Source organism: Rhinopithecus bieti, unplaced genomic scaffold (genome assembly GCF_001698545.2).
Source record: "Rhinopithecus bieti isolate Rb0 unplaced genomic scaffold, ASM169854v2 scaffold_33937, whole genome shotgun sequence".
Lineage (NCBI taxonomy): Eukaryota > Metazoa > Chordata > Mammalia > Primates > Cercopithecidae > Rhinopithecus > Rhinopithecus bieti.
This window is the reverse complement of record NW_016814873.1, coordinates 1,441,602-1,457,997: the sequence shown is the minus strand read 5'-3', so window position 1 is coordinate 1,457,997 and position 16,396 is coordinate 1,441,602. Positions and strand designations below refer to the sequence as shown.

Sequence of the window (16,396 nt, the reverse complement as noted above, 5' to 3'; positions counted from 1 at the left end):
CTGTCGCCAGGCTGGAGTGCAGTGGCACGATTTTGTCTCACTGCAACCTCCGCCTCCTGGGTTCAAGCAATTCTCCTGCCTCAGCCTCCCGAGTAGCTGGGACTATAGGCACGTGCCACCACACCCAGCTAATTTTTGTATTTTTAGTAGAGACGGGGTTTCACCATGTTGGCCAGGATGGTCTCGATCTCTTGACCTCGTGATCCGCCCACCTCGGCCTCCGAAAGTGCTGGGATTACAGGTGTGAGCCACCACGTCTGGGCTTTTTATTATTTTTTATTTTTTGGAGACAGAGTCTCACTCTGTTGCCCAGTCTGGAGTACAGTGGCACAATCTCAGCTCACTGCAACCTCCGCCTCCTGGGTTCAAGTGATTCTCCTGCCTCAGCCTCTCGAGTAGCTGGGATTACAGGCATGTTCCACCATGCCCGGTTAATTTTTGTATTTTTAGTAGAGACAGGGTTTCACCATGTTGGCCAGGCTGGTCTCAAACCCGACCTCAGATGATCCCCCTACCTCCGCTTCTCAGTGTGCTGGGATTACAGGTGTGAGCCACTGCGCCCTGCCTGTATTTTTTTGTAGAAACATTTTTGCCATGTAGCCCAGGTCTTGAACTCCTGAGCTCAAGGATCTGCCTGCCTCAGCCACTCAAAGTGCTGGGATTATAGGCGTGCGCCACTGCGCCTGGCCTCTTGATATAATCTTATTTTGGTTTCCATGTATACTTTGAATTTTAAAGATACCGTGGAAAAAAAAAAAAAGCTGGGGGGAAAAAAGCAAGGAGAGATCAGGGAAGGATAAAATTTGGAGAAAAATAAAAGCTCACAAACAGGAACGATGAAGTCAGACCAGGATCAGGGTGTGTCAGGGTGACTGACAGGCCCCAGGGCTGAAGAGCAAAGGATTCATGGATGAGCCTCTTTCTCGTCCTGGCCAGCCACCTGTCATTGTCATCTTTAGAACTACTCCCATCCCCCAACACTCATCCAGGGCCTGGCACACACCTAACAATGCCCAAGGAATATATGTGAGAGTGAATAAATGAATGACCGGGTGAATGAGTGAAGCCCTGAGCCCATAGGCAATGTGGTGGCAGAAATGGCCTTTCAGCCCCCACCCTGCCATCTGTCCTCTACAGAACCACAATCAGCCTCCACCAGCCTGGCCAGAGCTACTGCCCAGCATGTGGGGAGGCTACCTCTACCCTGAGAGAGAGGGCTCAATCTTATTAGTCCAGAAAAGAGGACTTGGCCCCTCCTCACTCACATGCCTTCCTGAGTCCTCTCCTCCCCAGGCCTCTGTCCCCAGTGTCTCACCAGAAACACCCTTGTGGGAAAGGGCTGAAGAGTATGACCAGGCATGCTCAGAGCCATGGCAAATCTGTTGGCCTGACTCTGGCTGCACATCACATTACTTTAATCTCCAGGGACCACAGGAATGCAGACATACCTGGGGGCTGTGGCTGTACAGAATGGTGGGCTTCTCATCTAACATATGGCACCCCTGTCTATAGGCAGCAAAGTTACTTCCAGAACTGCTTGTCAGCAAACTCCTGCAAACAATATTGCTATGAATGGCCTTATATCTTTTTCACTTTGCAAAGTGGAAAGAAAAATGGTGAGAGATCCTCATTCCTGAATAAGATGAAATGTATGCAGTATTATTTACTACTGCATTGTCTGTGTTATCAAAAGAAACAACCTAAATGCCCATCAAGAGGGGACTAGTTAAATAATGTGTAATAGTTCCAGTCCTGGGATGCAAGTAAAATAACAATTTATGATACAGAAAGATTATAAACTATTACCATTAAAATGAATGGGGTGGCAGGGCACAGTGGGGTGTGGTGGCTCACACCTGTAATCCCAGCACTTTGGGACACTGAGGTGGGCAGATCACAAGGTCAGGAGTTTCAGACCAGCCTGACCAACATGGTGAAACCCCGTTTCTACTAAAAATACAAAAATTAGCCGGGCATGGTGGCAGGCACCTGTAATCCCAGCTACTCGGGAGGCTGAGACAGGAGAATCACTTGAACCTGGGAGGTGGAGGCTGCAGTGAGCGGAGACCGTGCCACTGCACTCCAGCCTGGGTGACAGAGCAAGACTCCTTGTCAAAAAATAAAACAAAAAAAGAATGGAGTATGGGGTGGATCTTTATGTACTAATATGGAGTCTCAAAATATATTGCTGAGTAAAAAAGAGCAAAGTGTGTATGGTGTGTCACAATTTGTGTAAAGGAAATAGATACTCTGCATTTGCTTGAAAATTAGAAATAATATTACTGGAAGAATATACACAAAATTAGTAATATTTCTGCCTCTAAGGAGAAAACTGGGTTGTAAGGGAGAGGGATAACATGGAGATGACTTTTCAGTAAATCACTCCCTTTACCTCCTAAAGTTTGCATCATTGGCATGTATTACCTACACAAAACATTAAACCAGATTTTAAAGATGGTGGCCTGGAACTCATGAAGATCTTCAGGTGCTTTGACCACTTCCTGCCCTACTAAGGGTGAAGATCTCTCCTTTGAGGGCCAAGGAGCCATTCATTGTCACCACAATTCTTGAAAAGAGCTGAAAAAAGAACCCAGCAATACAACTCCCCAGGAGCCTCCACAGTCCCTTCCCCATGCAGGTACATGTCACTCAGCCAGGACTGCTGCTGTCCTCCCTCTCTTGGCTTAGCAACTTCAGGCCCTTCCACCTCTGTACTGCTGCCAGATAAAACTACTAGAAATTCACCTCTACTCATGTCTTTCTCCTGGCCAAATCCTTTTATGGCAATTAAATCTAACTCTGGGGTGTCTGACTCAGGCACTTTTTTTTTTTTTTTTGAGATAGAGTCTCACTCTGTCGCCCAGGCTGGAGTGCAGTGGCGCGATCTCGCTCGGCTCACTGCAACCTCTGCTTCCTGGGTTCAAGTGATTCTCCTGCCTCAGCCTCCTGAGTAGCTGGGATTACAGGCACCCACCACCACACCCAGCTAATTATTTAACCTTATTTATTTTTATTTATTTATTTCTCTGGGTTTTTTTTTTGTTTTGTTTTGAGACGAACTCTCATTCTGTCGCCCAAGCTGGAGTGCAGTGGCACGATCTCGGCTCACTGCAACCTCTGCTTCCTGGATTCAAGTGATTCTCCTGCCTCAGCCTTCTGACTAGCTAGGACTACAGATGCACACCACCACACTCAGCTAATTTTTGTATTTTTAGTAGAGATAGGGTTTCACCATGTTGGTCAGGCTGGTCTCGAACTCCTGACCTCAGGTGATCCCCCGCCTCGGCCTCCCAAAGTGCTGGGATTACAGGCGTGAGCCACTGCGCCCGGCCATATCTTTTCATTCTTCAAGTGACTCCAATGTGCAGCTCTAGTCGACAGCCACTGCCCTGGAACAAAGGTGTCCAATAGAACTGCAGTGATGGAAATGTTCTGTATATACGCTATACTAGTCATATGAGGCCACTGAACACTTGCAATGTGGCCAGTACAACTAAGGAACTGAATATTTAACTGGGCTTAATTTTAGTCAAATTAAATTTAACTTTTTTTTTTTTTCTTTTTTGAGACAGAGTCTTGCCCCCAGGCTGGAGTGCAGTGTCACGATCTTGGCTCGTTGCAACCTCTGCCTGTCGGGCTCAAGTGATTCTCATGCCTCAGCCTCCCAAGTAGCTGGGACTATAGTTGTGCTCAACCACACCCAGCTAATTTTCGTATTTTTAGTAGACATGGGGTTTCACCATGTTGGCCAGGCTGGTCTTGAACTCCTGGCCTCAAGTGATCCACCCGCCTTGGCTTCCCAAAGTGCTGGGATTACAGCACTTTGCCTGGCCTTTAATTTAAATGTAAATGGCCACACGTGTTGGCCAGTAGAGACTTAGAGAATAACTCTTCCATTTTTCCCTTTTCTAAAAAACAGAATCCGGCCAGGCGCAGTGGCTCACGCCTGTAATCCCAGCACTTTGGGAGGCTGAGGGAGGTGGATCACCTGAGATCAAGAGTTCAAGACCAGCCTGGCCAACATGGCAAAACTCTGTCTCTACTAAAAATACAGAAATTAGCTGGGCATGTAACTGTAATCCCAGCACAACTGTAATCCCAGCTACTCAGGAGGCTGAGGCGGGAGAATTGCTTAAACACGGGAGATGGAGATTGCAGTGAGATGAGATTGCACCACTGCACTCTAGCCTGGGCAACAGGCAAAAAAAAAAAAAAAAAAAAAAGGACCATCTTTAAAAAAAAAAACTTTTAATTATGTTGTATCTATATACAGAGGAGTTAGAAAACATAGGCATTTTAAAGAAAAATAGCTAATACTATAATACTAACAGCTAATAGCTAACACATGGTAACTAATAGTATCTGCCATGGGCCAGGCACTGCTCCAGGCATTTTACATATATCATATATATTAACTGGTTTAGCAGCATCCCTCTTTACAGAAGAGAAAACTGAGAAACAGAACGGTTGAGTAACTTGCTGCAGGTCACACAGCTGGCAAGTGGTATAGCTGGGATTCAAACCCAAGTAAGCTGACTCCCAACTCCATCCTAAACACCCTCACCCACTGTGGTACTGCCAGCTTTGTCAGGGCATAATGCCAGTACCTCAGAAGCTTACTGCGAAGGAATCCATTTTTTTCAAACCAAATATTACACAAAATCTAATATAACAATAAATACAGTGATAACCAATTTTATTAAGCACTCATTATGTCCCAGGCTCTATGCAAATAACTTCATTTATTTATTTATTTATTTATTTATGTATTGAGACCTAGTCTCACTCTGTCATCCACGCTGGAGTGCAGTGGCATGATCTCAGCTCACTGCAATCTCCACCTCCTAGGTTCAAGCGATTCTCCCCTCAGCCTTCTGAGTAGCTGGGATTACAGGTGGCCTGCCACCACACCTAGCTAATTTTTGTATTTTTTAGTAGAGATGGGGTTTCCCCATGTTGGCCAGGCTGGTCTCAAACTCCTGACCTCAAGTGATCCACCCACCTTGGCCTCTCAAAGTGCTGGGATTATAAGCGTGAGCCACCTCGCCCGGGCCTAAAGAACTTCAGTGTATTCATTCATTCAATCCTAATTACAACCCGTTTTCTGGAAATGAAACTGAGGCTCAGGGTCGTTAAGTGTCTTTCCTAAAGTTACACACAAAGTGTCTGTGGTGGTGGCAGTACTCAGGCTGTTACCTCTACAGCCCATACTCTCAACCACTCTGACTCCACATAGAATGCACAAAGGCAGGGCTGCTCTGTTATTTTGGGTGGCGTGGGTGGAAGTAGGCAATGGAGGCACAGTTTTCAAAGCCACTGGTCTAATCTAACCATTCTTCTCTTCTTCATTTTACAGAGGGTGTAACTTGGGCCAAGAAGTTGGTGATGTGAGCAGGTCATACAGTGTTGAGGGCCAAACCCCTCGACTCCGTTGGGAGTTAAAGGGAAGGAAGTGGACATTTCCTTTGAACCTATGAATGAGCAGGTGAGGTTTTATATTCTCATTTTTCACAGTGGAAGAAAATTTTGTTTAGAAATTCTAGTTAAGTAATTTACCCAAAGCCCTAAAGTGAGTAAACGGCCAGCAGGATTCAAACCAAGTCCCTTGACATGCCAAACCAGCTTCTTTTCACTACACACCCCTTCCCCCATTACAGTAAACTCCACCTCTCTGCTCCTGTCAGCAACTTCCTGATCTGTACAGAAATAAGTTTGCCACCATTTTGCCTGACCTCCTCCAGAGACTCGCTTCAGGATCCTAGAGCCAGATCTGCACCCCACAACCTTATCTGCTTTGGGGCCCCAAGTCCCTCAACTTCTGTCCTGACCTCTTTCCCCACATAAATGTAGAAGTGCGCACCAACATCAACAGAATCATTTCACTGAGACATTTGTAAACTAGTTCCAACCTGGGCTGGTGGGTTGAGGGCTTGTGAGTTGTGTTGTTTAGGCGCTTACTACTCAAATGATGGTTCTAAGCAGCAGCAACAGCACCTTGGAGCACATTAGAAATGCACACACTCCGAACCTCCTGAATTAGAATCTACTTTTTGTTTTGTTTTTGAGATGGAGGTTCACTCTTGTTGCCCAGGCTGGAGTGCCATGGTGCCATCTCAGCTCACTGCAACCTCTGCCTCCCGGGTTCAAGTGATTCTCCTGCCTCAGCCTCCCAAGTAGCTGGGATTACAGGCTCCTGCCACCACACCCAGCTAATTTTTATTTTGTATTTTTAGTAGAGACGGGGTTTTACCATGTTGGCCAGGCTGATCTTGAACTCCTGACCTCAGGTGATCCACCTGCCTTGGCCTCCCAAAGTGTTGGGATTACAGGCGTGAGCCACCGTGCCCGGCATAGAATCTACTCTTTTAAAAAGAGATTCCCAGGTGATTTGATTGCACGTTAACATCTGCAAAGCACTAGGTTAGATGTGAATCCCCAGGGAAGCAGGCTTATGCCCTCCTGTGTAACTGACCCTCTGCAGCTCTTGGCTTAGTTGTTAGGGGCAGCTGCGAGTTGGTTGATGATGTTACTGTAAGGAGAACTTGGATATTAAATTGCAACCAAGGTCTGGGAGATTACTGCAACAAAGGGAACCCTGGTTGTATTATTGCAACCAGCATCTGCATGGTGGACTGAATGAGAGGCCCAAGAGATTTTGCTGCAATAAGAATTTACAAGCCTATTTCCACTTCCAAACTGGCTATTATAATGCAACAAATGGAGAAATGGGAAGGGCTCTTGCTTTTTACTAAATTGAGTGTACCAAACTGGAAAATAGTTTAAAAGCATGTTTGTTGGCCGGGCGCAACAGTTGCTCACGCCTGTAATCCTAGCAGTTTGGGAGGCCAAGGCAGGTAGATCACAAGGTCAGGAGTTTGAGAACAGCCTAACTAACATGGTGAAACCCCATCTCTACTAAAAATACAAAAATTAGCCTGGCGTGGTGACACATGCCTGTAATCCCAGCTACTCAGGAGGCTGAGGCAGGAAAATTGCTTGAACCTGGGAGGCAGAGGTTACAGTGAGCCAAGATTGCACCATTGCACTCCAGCTCGGGCAACAGAGCGAGACTCCGTCTCAACAAAACAAAACAACAACAATTAAACAAACAAACCATGTTTGTTGAATTGAAATTGTGCACATTTATAATAATGACCTAGGCCGGGCGTGGTCGCTCACGCCTGTAATCCCAGCACTCTGGGAGGCCCAGGTGGGCAGATCACGAGGTCAGGAGTTCGAAACCAGGCTGACTAACATGGTGAAACCCCGTCTCTACTAAAAATACAAAAATTAGCTGGGCGTGGTGGCACACACCTGTAATCCCAGCTACTCAGGAGGCTGAGGCAGGAGAATTGCTTGAACCCGGGAGGCGGAGGTTGCAGTGAGCCAAGATTGCGCCACTGCACTCCAGCCTGGGCAACAGAGCGAGATTCTGTCCTAGATAGATAGATATCTAGATAGATAGAATAAAATAATCACTTAGTTAAAGGAAACCTGTCCTGATGCTGGACTTAATCTGGAAACATCTTCAAGAACTTGTGACAAGATTCTCTGCTAACAAAAAGATTAGCCTGATAGAATCTGGACTATTACACTGACTGCATTTCAAAATGGAATGCATTGTAGAGTAAACACCAACTAGAACCTAGTTGCTCTGTTGCAACAAGTTTGAATGTGCTATGGAAACAAATCGACAAGCTTGTGGCTGAGGGCCTGCTTGGCTGTTTTCTTGCAATAGGACCTTCCAGAATGTCCCTCCTGTGCCAGCAGCCTGGTGTGCCTCTTATCACAAGGGGAACTATGGTTGAGAGGCCACACTGTTATAAAGGCAAAAGTTATGAAACATATTGCCATGGACATAAGGACAGCCAAGTGTCATGCAGGACTCTGGGAACAACTGCAGGCATCCCCTAATGACAAGCAGCCATTCTATGCCTCTGATGTTAGTTACCAGGGCAGTCATGTTATCCCATCTTACAGCAGAGGAAACTGAGGCTCAGAGTCCAGGAGGTTGTCCAAGTTCTCAGGACTGATGAACAGTAGGGTAGGATGTAGATTTGGAACTTTTGGCTACATCCTGGACTTCCTTGCAGGGAGACTTTGCATATGCTTTGAAATAGGATCAGGAAACGTGGTAAGAAAAACATGCATATTTTACCTATTCAAACCTAGCATATTTTGTTGCTAAATTTTAAGGACATGTAAATGCTGTAACATAAGATCCAAATATCTTATTTCTAAGGGAACATAGGTGTCTGGAATGTGGGCAAATATAGTGACAGCAAATCAAAGACGTAATTACAATAAAGTCTTATTTAGCGTAATGGAAGAGACCTAAGTTAAAGTTTTGGTTCTATCACTTCTTAGCATATAACCTAGGCCAAAATGTAGTCTCTCAGAATTTGGCAGAATTCTACTCATTCTTTAATGCCCAGTTCAGTCACCACCTTTGTGAAGCCTTCCCAGACCCCCCTCCCTACCTCCTAAAAGAGGTAGCACCTGGCCCCTCAGTCTTCACAGTTTACTGAAAGGGTTGGGTTTATTGGCATTATACTGTAACCCACTAGAACTGAGCTCATCTTTGCGGGGTTAACTGGCCATTGAGTCCAAGTCTCCTGGGCAAGACAGTAGCGTAGAGAAACGAGATCGAATGCACCCGGAAGGTGGCCAATTTGTGCCTCAACTCCTTGGCCATCTCCTGGCTACCAAATTCAAGCCTTTCCTCCTTAGCAAAGGCGGACGTAGGGCTCAAATCCCCGACGTTTCCAGAGCCACCCCACATACGGTAAGCACCGCGGGGTCCAGGGAAGACCCCAGTGCGCGGAGCGACACGGTGCCCACTCCTCTCGCCCTGGGCGCCTAGCACACTGCCAAGAACCGAGGGTGCCCAGTAAATATTCGTGGATTGAGATGGAGCAGAGGGCAGGCGGAAACCGCGTATAGACGTCCACACTTAACTGCGCTGGGGCCGCAGTGGTGAGCACTCCGCGGAGTCAGGGGAAGGGCGGGGGCCGCTCCGTCCAGCCGGGCGCCAGCTCCTCCCGGGCGGGCGGGCACCCACCGACAGCGGGGACACAAAGCCTGCTCGGCGAGCTCGGCGATCAGCTCCTTATGCCTGTGCCGCCACGCGCCGTCAGGCGGCTCCAGGTTGGGCGTTGGGCCGTGGCAGGCCCTGGGCGTCAAGAAGCTGCACGCATCAAACCGCCGCGGGAGGGAGCGCGAGGCGGGGGGGCGGGGGGAGGAGGAGGAGTGGGCCCGGGAGGAGGGAGGAGGAGGAGGAGGAGTGGGGACCGGGCGGGGGGTGGAGGAAGAGGCCTGCGCAGAGGAGGGAGCATTGATTTCAAACCACAAACAACTGCACGAGCGCGCACCCACCGCGCCGGAGCTTGACCCGATCCACGCCCGCCCCGTCCGTGTGGCGCGCGGGCGGAGTCCCGTTGGCAGCGCCGGAGCTTCGGGCCGGTTCCACCATCGAGGCGGGGCGCGCGAGGGCCGGAGCGAGCGGCGGCCGCCACCGCCGCACGCGCAAACTTGGGCTCGCGCTTCCCGGCCCGGCGCGGAGCCCGGGGCGCCCGGAGCCCCGCCATGTCGCGATCCAACCGGCAGAAGGAGTACAAATGCGGGGACCTGGTGTTCGCCAAGATGAAGGGCTACCCACACTGGCCGGCCCGGGTGAGCTGCGCGGCCCGCCGCCCCCAACCCCCTGCGGGCTTGGGTTGCATAACACCGGGAAGGGCACGAGCGCTCCGCGCGCCGCGGGCAGAGGTGGGGGCAGGGGTGCTGTGGGTCTCCGACTCTTTCCCTGTAGCTTCCAAGCCCACCCACCGGTTATATAATGATGGAGGCGGGCGGGGGTGGGGGTAGACACCTGGCGGGCACGGTGTCCGCGCGTAGTGGCGTGTGCACGGCGTGGGGATCCGAGGGCGCCGGTCACTTCCCGGCCCCCGGCTCCGCGTGCTCAGTTCCGCCCCCAGCCCCCATACTCCCAGAGGTTTCGAGCGCGAAGTCTGGCTTTGGGCCAGTCGTGTTATTCCTTCCCCGACCCCAGGCGCCGCCACCACCCCTCTTAAGACCCCTTAGAGACCCCAGTTTGTTCGTTGATTGTCGCCCCCAGTTCAAACTCTTCTCTTCTTGGATAAATGGTTAAGAAGGATCCCAACCCGGAGAGGGCTAGATGAAGGCGGAGTTCGCTTCTAGGAAACTTTGGTTTGGGGCATCTGTAAGAGGTCTAAAGTTGGGAAGGTCGAAGGATCGTTGGGGGCGGCGTAAGGGGATCTACCTGGCTTGGAAATTATCCGTCAGAACCCATCAGCCCTCAGCTCCACAGAAATATTCCTCCATATGTTGCTAACTCAAATTTAGGATTGAGGTGACAGGTTCCCTTGTGGTATTAGGAAATCCAGCACAGACTGCCTCTTAGTAGGGGTTGGGGGAGCCGAAGTTCCTTCCCTGGCTCAGATGTGAAGATCTTCCGCCAGAACGGCGCAGTCTCTGCCATGTGGTTGATTCAGCCCGCCAGTATGAGCTCCCCCACAACCCCATCACCTGGCCAGGTGGGAGGGTGGGGCCCTGCAGCCGAACCTGGTGTGCTCATCATATTTCCCCTAAGGACTGAGACAGGTTAAGTAAGGAGGATGGGAGGTTGCCAGTTGCTGGAGGAAAGGAGTGGGGGTGAGGGTGGGGGCAGTGCACTTGGCACTTAAAGTTGGTGTAGAGGGGCCTTTGGTTTTGGGCGAGGGCATGACTCAGTATCCTAGAGAGCAGGACTGCTGTAGAGTGAAATCCAAGGGCAGAAGGACTACATGGCTTGTGGGGTGCTCTTCTCAGTGTAAGTCTGTGTCTGTCTGGCCCAGGCTCATTCAGGGTATCAGGCCAACTTTGGGGCCACTCAGAAAACTCAGAGACCCTTCCTCGCTCTGTACCCACTCCTTAGTAGTGTGCCTAATCCCACGTGCCTTCAGCTCCTGGTTCCCTGAAACTTTCAGATGGATCAAATGAGGACCAGCTTCTGCTAATGGGAGTGAAGTACAAAGAGAAGTGGGACTCTCCGTGTGCGAACTCTCGTGTACTTTACCCTGCACCCTTTGACCCCACTGGCTTCTTGGCCCAGATGCCAAGGCCCTGGTGGGCAGGACAAGAACTGAACCCAGGTCTCTACTGTTCCTACCTCCTGAGGGTGGGACAAAGTCCAGAGGCTGGATAAGCCCTGGGGAGGGGGTGTTAGCTGGAATGTAGGTTGCAGGGAACCCCTTCTGCATCCGGTAAGAGAGAAAAGGGGTAGGGACACAGAAGGACCCACACTGGCCCCTGTGAGGAAGACCTCAAGTTTCTGGTGGCCTTTGGAGTAAGGGCAGTCCTTGGGACTAGGGATCCCATCCTTTTCCTCTCCACTTTGGGCCTCCAGGACAGAAGGGAAGGACGGGGGAGGCAGCGTTTCTTCCTCTGTTGAGGCCTGGACCTTTTAGATAAAGTTAGAACTGGGGTAGGGAGATCAGACTGGATCTCAAAGCGATAGGACCCCACACTTTGCCTGTCTCCGGCTCTTGATTATGATACTTGCAGGGAGGGCTACACCCAAGGCTGTTACCTCACAGACACAGTCCCCTTGTACTCCAAAAGAACAGACCTCAAGTCTCCTCACCATTCCTTGGACCGTGTCTTAGTCCCTAGAGAGGCAGAGCCTGAGGGGCCCTTCCTGAGATGGATGAGAAGAGGGAACCTCACTGACTCCCCCATCTCATAGGAAGCCCGAATCTTCAGCCATAAAGAATGCCCGTGCATGGATTTTCCTTCTTCAATCCCCTCTGCTGAGGAGGATGGGTGATTCTGGGTGAAACTAGAAGGGCCCAGTGCTTGAGAGAGAGCCCAGCCAGAGGGGCCACATGATAGGCAGGACCTGCCTGGAAGGATGGTGTGACTCCATCTTAACCTTCTCCTTTCCGTCTTCCGCCTGCCTAACTTCCTGGGGGATCTCCAAGTACTTAACAACCTCCAATACTTCAGAGATTTTCCCCCCGGTCCCTTTCTCCTTTGGCTGCTTCCTGTTTCACAGTCCCAGAAAACCTGGGCAGCCAGGTCACCCGTCTTTCCTCCCTGTGCCCCTTCCCCCTGTACCTTCTCTTTTCTGCCTCTTGGGCTTGCCACATTTTCCTGGCCCCAACTGTCTCCTGCCCCAGATTTTCCGGTTCCTGGGTCAGGTTGGGCCTCAGCCCTGGGTGTGGTGGTCAGAACCCTGGTTGGCAGCCAGTGTGTGCTTAGCCTTCCCTGCTGCCTTCCTAAGTGTTGAGTCTGTTTTTAGTTTGAGGCTGGGGGAGAGGTGTTCAGTTCTCTTTCCCCACTCTACCTGAAAACTTCAGATTCCTCTTTGGACCTCAGAGAGGGTCTGTGGCTTGGGAGGCTGGTATTTTATGTGTTCAAGCCTGTCTGATGGAATCGGGCAAATGCAAGGCCTGAGAAGGAACAACTTGCCTGGATCTGGAATGGTTAAGAGGTAGCCAAGTTCCCCTATTACTGGCTAGTGGAGGGGGTACAGTGGGGTCCCCAGCACTATTTGGCGCCACCCTGACCCAGTTAGCTTTGACTCACTTGTTCTGAGTCACAGCCTGGCTATAAAGGCACCGCCTGGAAGACAGATGTCTGTATTGGGGTACAGGGCTCCCCCGAGACCTCATATCCTCTACATCTAGGAAGAACTGTCCTCCACTTCCAAATGTAAGAAAGGACATTTCCTTTGTAGCTCGAGGAATAGAGGTGCCACTGTAGAAGGGATTTTCCCCCTTTTGGTTGAAGGGTTAGGAATTCCATTAAGTGAAAAGAGCACACCTCCCCTGGCCCTTCCCTCACAAGTGCCTACACTCTAGGTGAGGGAGCCAGGTGGGATGATGCTTTGCCGGGAGGTGCCTATCTGTTCGGGCCCGTCTTCCTCTCCCTTCCCTCTAGACCCATCCTTTATGTAGCTAGAAGTCAGCAGGGCTGGCATATCTGGTGTGCCTCATGCTATTTTTAATCCCTTTGGTTCTTTTGTTTCTCCCCCACTGCTGGGGCTAGGCAGCTGGTGGCCTCCTGGGTCCCCTGCCACACTATTCAGCTATCTGCCTCTGAGTTTGCTTTCCATGGGAAGCTCGGATGGCACGAGACCATGGCCAGGTAGCCGCTTTGCAGTCTGTGCGTCTGCAAAGAACTTCATTTCTCCTTATTTCTGACCCTTCACCCACCCACTCCCTCTGGCGAAGCCTCAGTTTCTCCTCTTGCATCACACATTTACTGTGGGCATCTTAATGCCCTGGCTCAGGTGTGGGTGCTGAAAATGCAGAGCTCTAAGTCCCCTGCTGGACTCCTAGTCTTAGACCCTTCAGTCCCCACCCCCACCTCTGGTTCTGGGTGCACACAGATCCACAGAAGAAAGGCCTAGGGAAGGCGTTTGCTATTATTGTCCTATGCCTGCCTCGTGGGATCTCTAAGCCCTAGGGGCGCTCGTTTTGTTTTTTGCTTCCCCCTGTTAAGAGGAGGGTGGGAGCTAGCTGGTAACAGGACCCAGGTGTCCTGGCTGAGGACTGGCTCCTCTGCCCCTGCTCCAGGTCTGGCTTCCTGAGAAGGACGCCCGCCTCCTCTCCGCACCCCCTGCAGCGGTAATCCAGCCCTAGCTGTGGTTTCCAGCACAGCCGGGGACCCAGGTGCCAGACTGCAGGCTTGGGGGTGGGGTGTGTGTTAGTGTCCCCTCCTCCCCAATCCGGAGAGAAGGCCGGGGGGGGGGAGGGGCAGTCACATTCCTTGTTGCTGAGTGGCCCCAGGGGCGGGGTTGGGTTGTCATGGCGATGGGGATCGTGTTTGTGGGGGGAGCTGCGTGCCTTTCCACCCCCTGCTCTCACACCCGGTGTCTCCTGGTTGTGGGAAGGGCCCAGTTTGTGCTGGGCCTTCCTGGGGGGAAGGGCTGGACCTCTGTCCCCAGAGGCCACGGGGCAAGCAGGGAGGTGCCCAAAAGTCTGAAGATTCCAAGTCTGGGGCAAGATGCCCCTCAGATTCATGCCCAGGCCCCCACCCCCTCTCCTGGGTGTGTCTCAGCTCATTCCCATCCACCCTGTCTCCCCAGGCCCCCAGTTGGGCCCTCTGTCCCTGTCTCTGTGTGTTAATCACTGCCTTGGCCTTTCTGTCCCTCCTGTTTGCGCCTGGGGCCCCAGTCATCATGGCCACCTGGCTTCTGTCCGGCGGGAAGCCTGGCTGCTGGGGCTGCTGCAAGTGCTGCTGGGAGTTGTAGTCCTCACCCGCCCCATCTTCCCCCCACCCACCCCTGGCTCAGCTTGTCCTGGGCTTCCAGGCCTGATCTGGGAGAGGCTGGTGAGGCCACTGCCTCTGGATTCCCTGACCTCAGACTTCTGCACCTCTCACCTTCACCACAGCACTCCTCACCACGGGCACACGTGGGGCACGGGATTTAGTCAGGTGATCTAAGTCCAAGACCTGGTCCTCAACAACTTGCTATGTTATTTTGGGCAAATCACTTGTTTTCTGGGTTCAGTTTCCTCATCTGTAAAATGAGAGTTTGACTGTGTGCCTTCCCTAGAAGCCTTTCGGCGGGTGTTGGATAGCCAGCCCTTTAACCTCACCCCTCCACTTCAGCGAGAGCAGCTTGCTTTTATCTGTTTGATAAATTCATTCAGTAAATAATTGTATACCTACTGTATGCTAAGCACCGTGCTGCAGATAAAAGCAGAGCTGGTCTCTGACCTTGGGGCTGGTCTAGTCCAGGTAGTTTACATAAATGTCAAATAATAATACGAATCAGTGTAAAATTAGAACTGGGAAAGCACTGTAAAGGGGAGGTCTTAGGAAAGAGTTTTACCTAGCGAGTCAGCCGGGCCAGGAGTGATAGGGAAGCTTTCTGGAGGAAGTAATGGCGGAGCTGAGGCTGGAAGGATGATCAGGAGTGAGTGAGTATTAGAGGCTGCAAGAACCATGGTCAGAGCGGAAAGGACAGTGTACTGGGAAAGGCTGATGATGTGTAGGATGTACCATGTGCCAAGTTATGGTCATTTCATCCTCACAGCCCTATAGCTTTAGTACTATGACTGTCTCCCTTTTACAGATGAGGAAACTGAGGCAGAGAGAGGTTCAGTAAGTTGCCCAAAGTCATACAGGTGGGGGCAGAGTTGGGATTCAGATCTTGCCATTGTGCAGAAGGGGTGAACAAGTGGGCCCTAGAGTCCTTAAAAGGTATTGAAGGGTTTTGAAGCAAGGGGACAAAATCCTTGGACCAACATTCCCAAAGGCCCACTCTGGCTGCATTGTGGAGAATAGATTGTGGAAAATGGAGATTGTGAGAAGAGTTAGAGGCAGTGGTTTTCGTCCAGGCAAGAGATGACAGTAATTGGACCAAGGTGATGGCAAAGTCAGGGGGCTTTGTGGCGAGACATGTTGGGAGGCAAAATGGGTGCTGTCTGGCTGGCGAAGGAGAGGGAGGGATTCCTGGGTTTCTGTTGGGTGTTCATGTCTGACATTTGAATAAAGTGTCTGCTAGAAATGGTCCAAAAGCCATCTGGCTGACTATCCTGGGTCCCTCTCAGTCTGATTTGATATAAATGTGCCTTGGAGGTCAGCACCCCTGCCTCAGACTCAAAACCTCAGGACTCTAGCTGACCTCACCCCCTCATCTCACCCCAGATTGACGAGATGCCCGAGGCTGCCATGAAATCAACAGCCAACAAATACCAAGTCTTTTTTTTCGGGACCCACGAGACGTGAGTGGAGGCCAAAGGGGTATTGGTCGGGAGAGCCCCGGGCGGACTACTTTGGGGAAGGAGAGGTGGTGTTGGTACCCCTTTCATGTCGGGCTGTGCAGCTCAGGGGCAGTGAGGGGCTTGAGAGCACAGTCTCCCATCTCTCACCAGGGCATTCCTGGGCCCCAAAGACCTCTTCCCTTACGAGGAATCCAAGGAGAAGTTTGGCAAGCCCAACAAGAGGAAAGGGTTCAGCGAGGGGCTGTGGGAGATCGAGAACAACCCTACCGTCAAGGCTTCCGGCTATCAGGTGAGCCACCGCCTGCCCCAGAGACCCCCTGGAAAGCAGATGTGGCCATGGGCTCTGGCAGCCCCCGGCCCACAGATGATGCTTAGTCTTCAGAAACTCCAGGGCTTTCAGGGTAGGAGCTAATCGGGGTGGTGGGAAGGGGGCTTCCTGCAAGAGGGGATAGGGTTGGGCTGTGTGGCGTAGTTGTGGTTAGGGACAACTGTGAGGCAGCAGTCTGGGGGGCAAGAACAGGATGGAGGCGGTAAGTGGGGACAGGCCTTTGTTGGGCCCAGTGTGAGTATAGGACACGGCCTTAACTCTTTCCACGAAGGCTTCCAGGAGGAGGTGCTTGTGAGCCGGGCAGGACGAGGCGGGAGGGTGGGGGGCGGGGTTG

At 51.3% G+C, this 16,396-nt stretch overlaps 1 protein-coding gene across 4 annotated transcripts in view; it reads left to right on the top strand.

Moving 5' to 3' along the window:
- HDGF (heparin binding growth factor) overlaps positions 1 to 16,396 on the top strand; it is a 25,552-nt gene that overhangs the window by 5,488 nt on the left and 3,668 nt on the right. The window contains exons 1-4 of one of the 4 annotated variants that reach the window (XM_017852481.1): positions 2,407 to 2,638; positions 5,357 to 5,485; positions 15,658 to 15,734; positions 15,885 to 16,023. In XM_017852481.1, the coding sequence (XP_017707970.1) occupies positions 5,474 to 5,485; positions 15,658 to 15,734; positions 15,885 to 16,023 (228 nt within the window). In that variant the 5' untranslated portion in view covers positions 2,407 to 2,638; positions 5,357 to 5,473. Of the gene's footprint in view, positions 1 to 2,406; positions 2,639 to 5,356; positions 5,486 to 8,570; positions 8,786 to 9,271; positions 9,673 to 15,657; positions 15,735 to 15,884; positions 16,024 to 16,396 lie in introns of those variants that run through there. The other 3 variants (XM_017852480.1, XM_017852478.1, XM_017852479.1) reach the window with 3 other exon arrangements.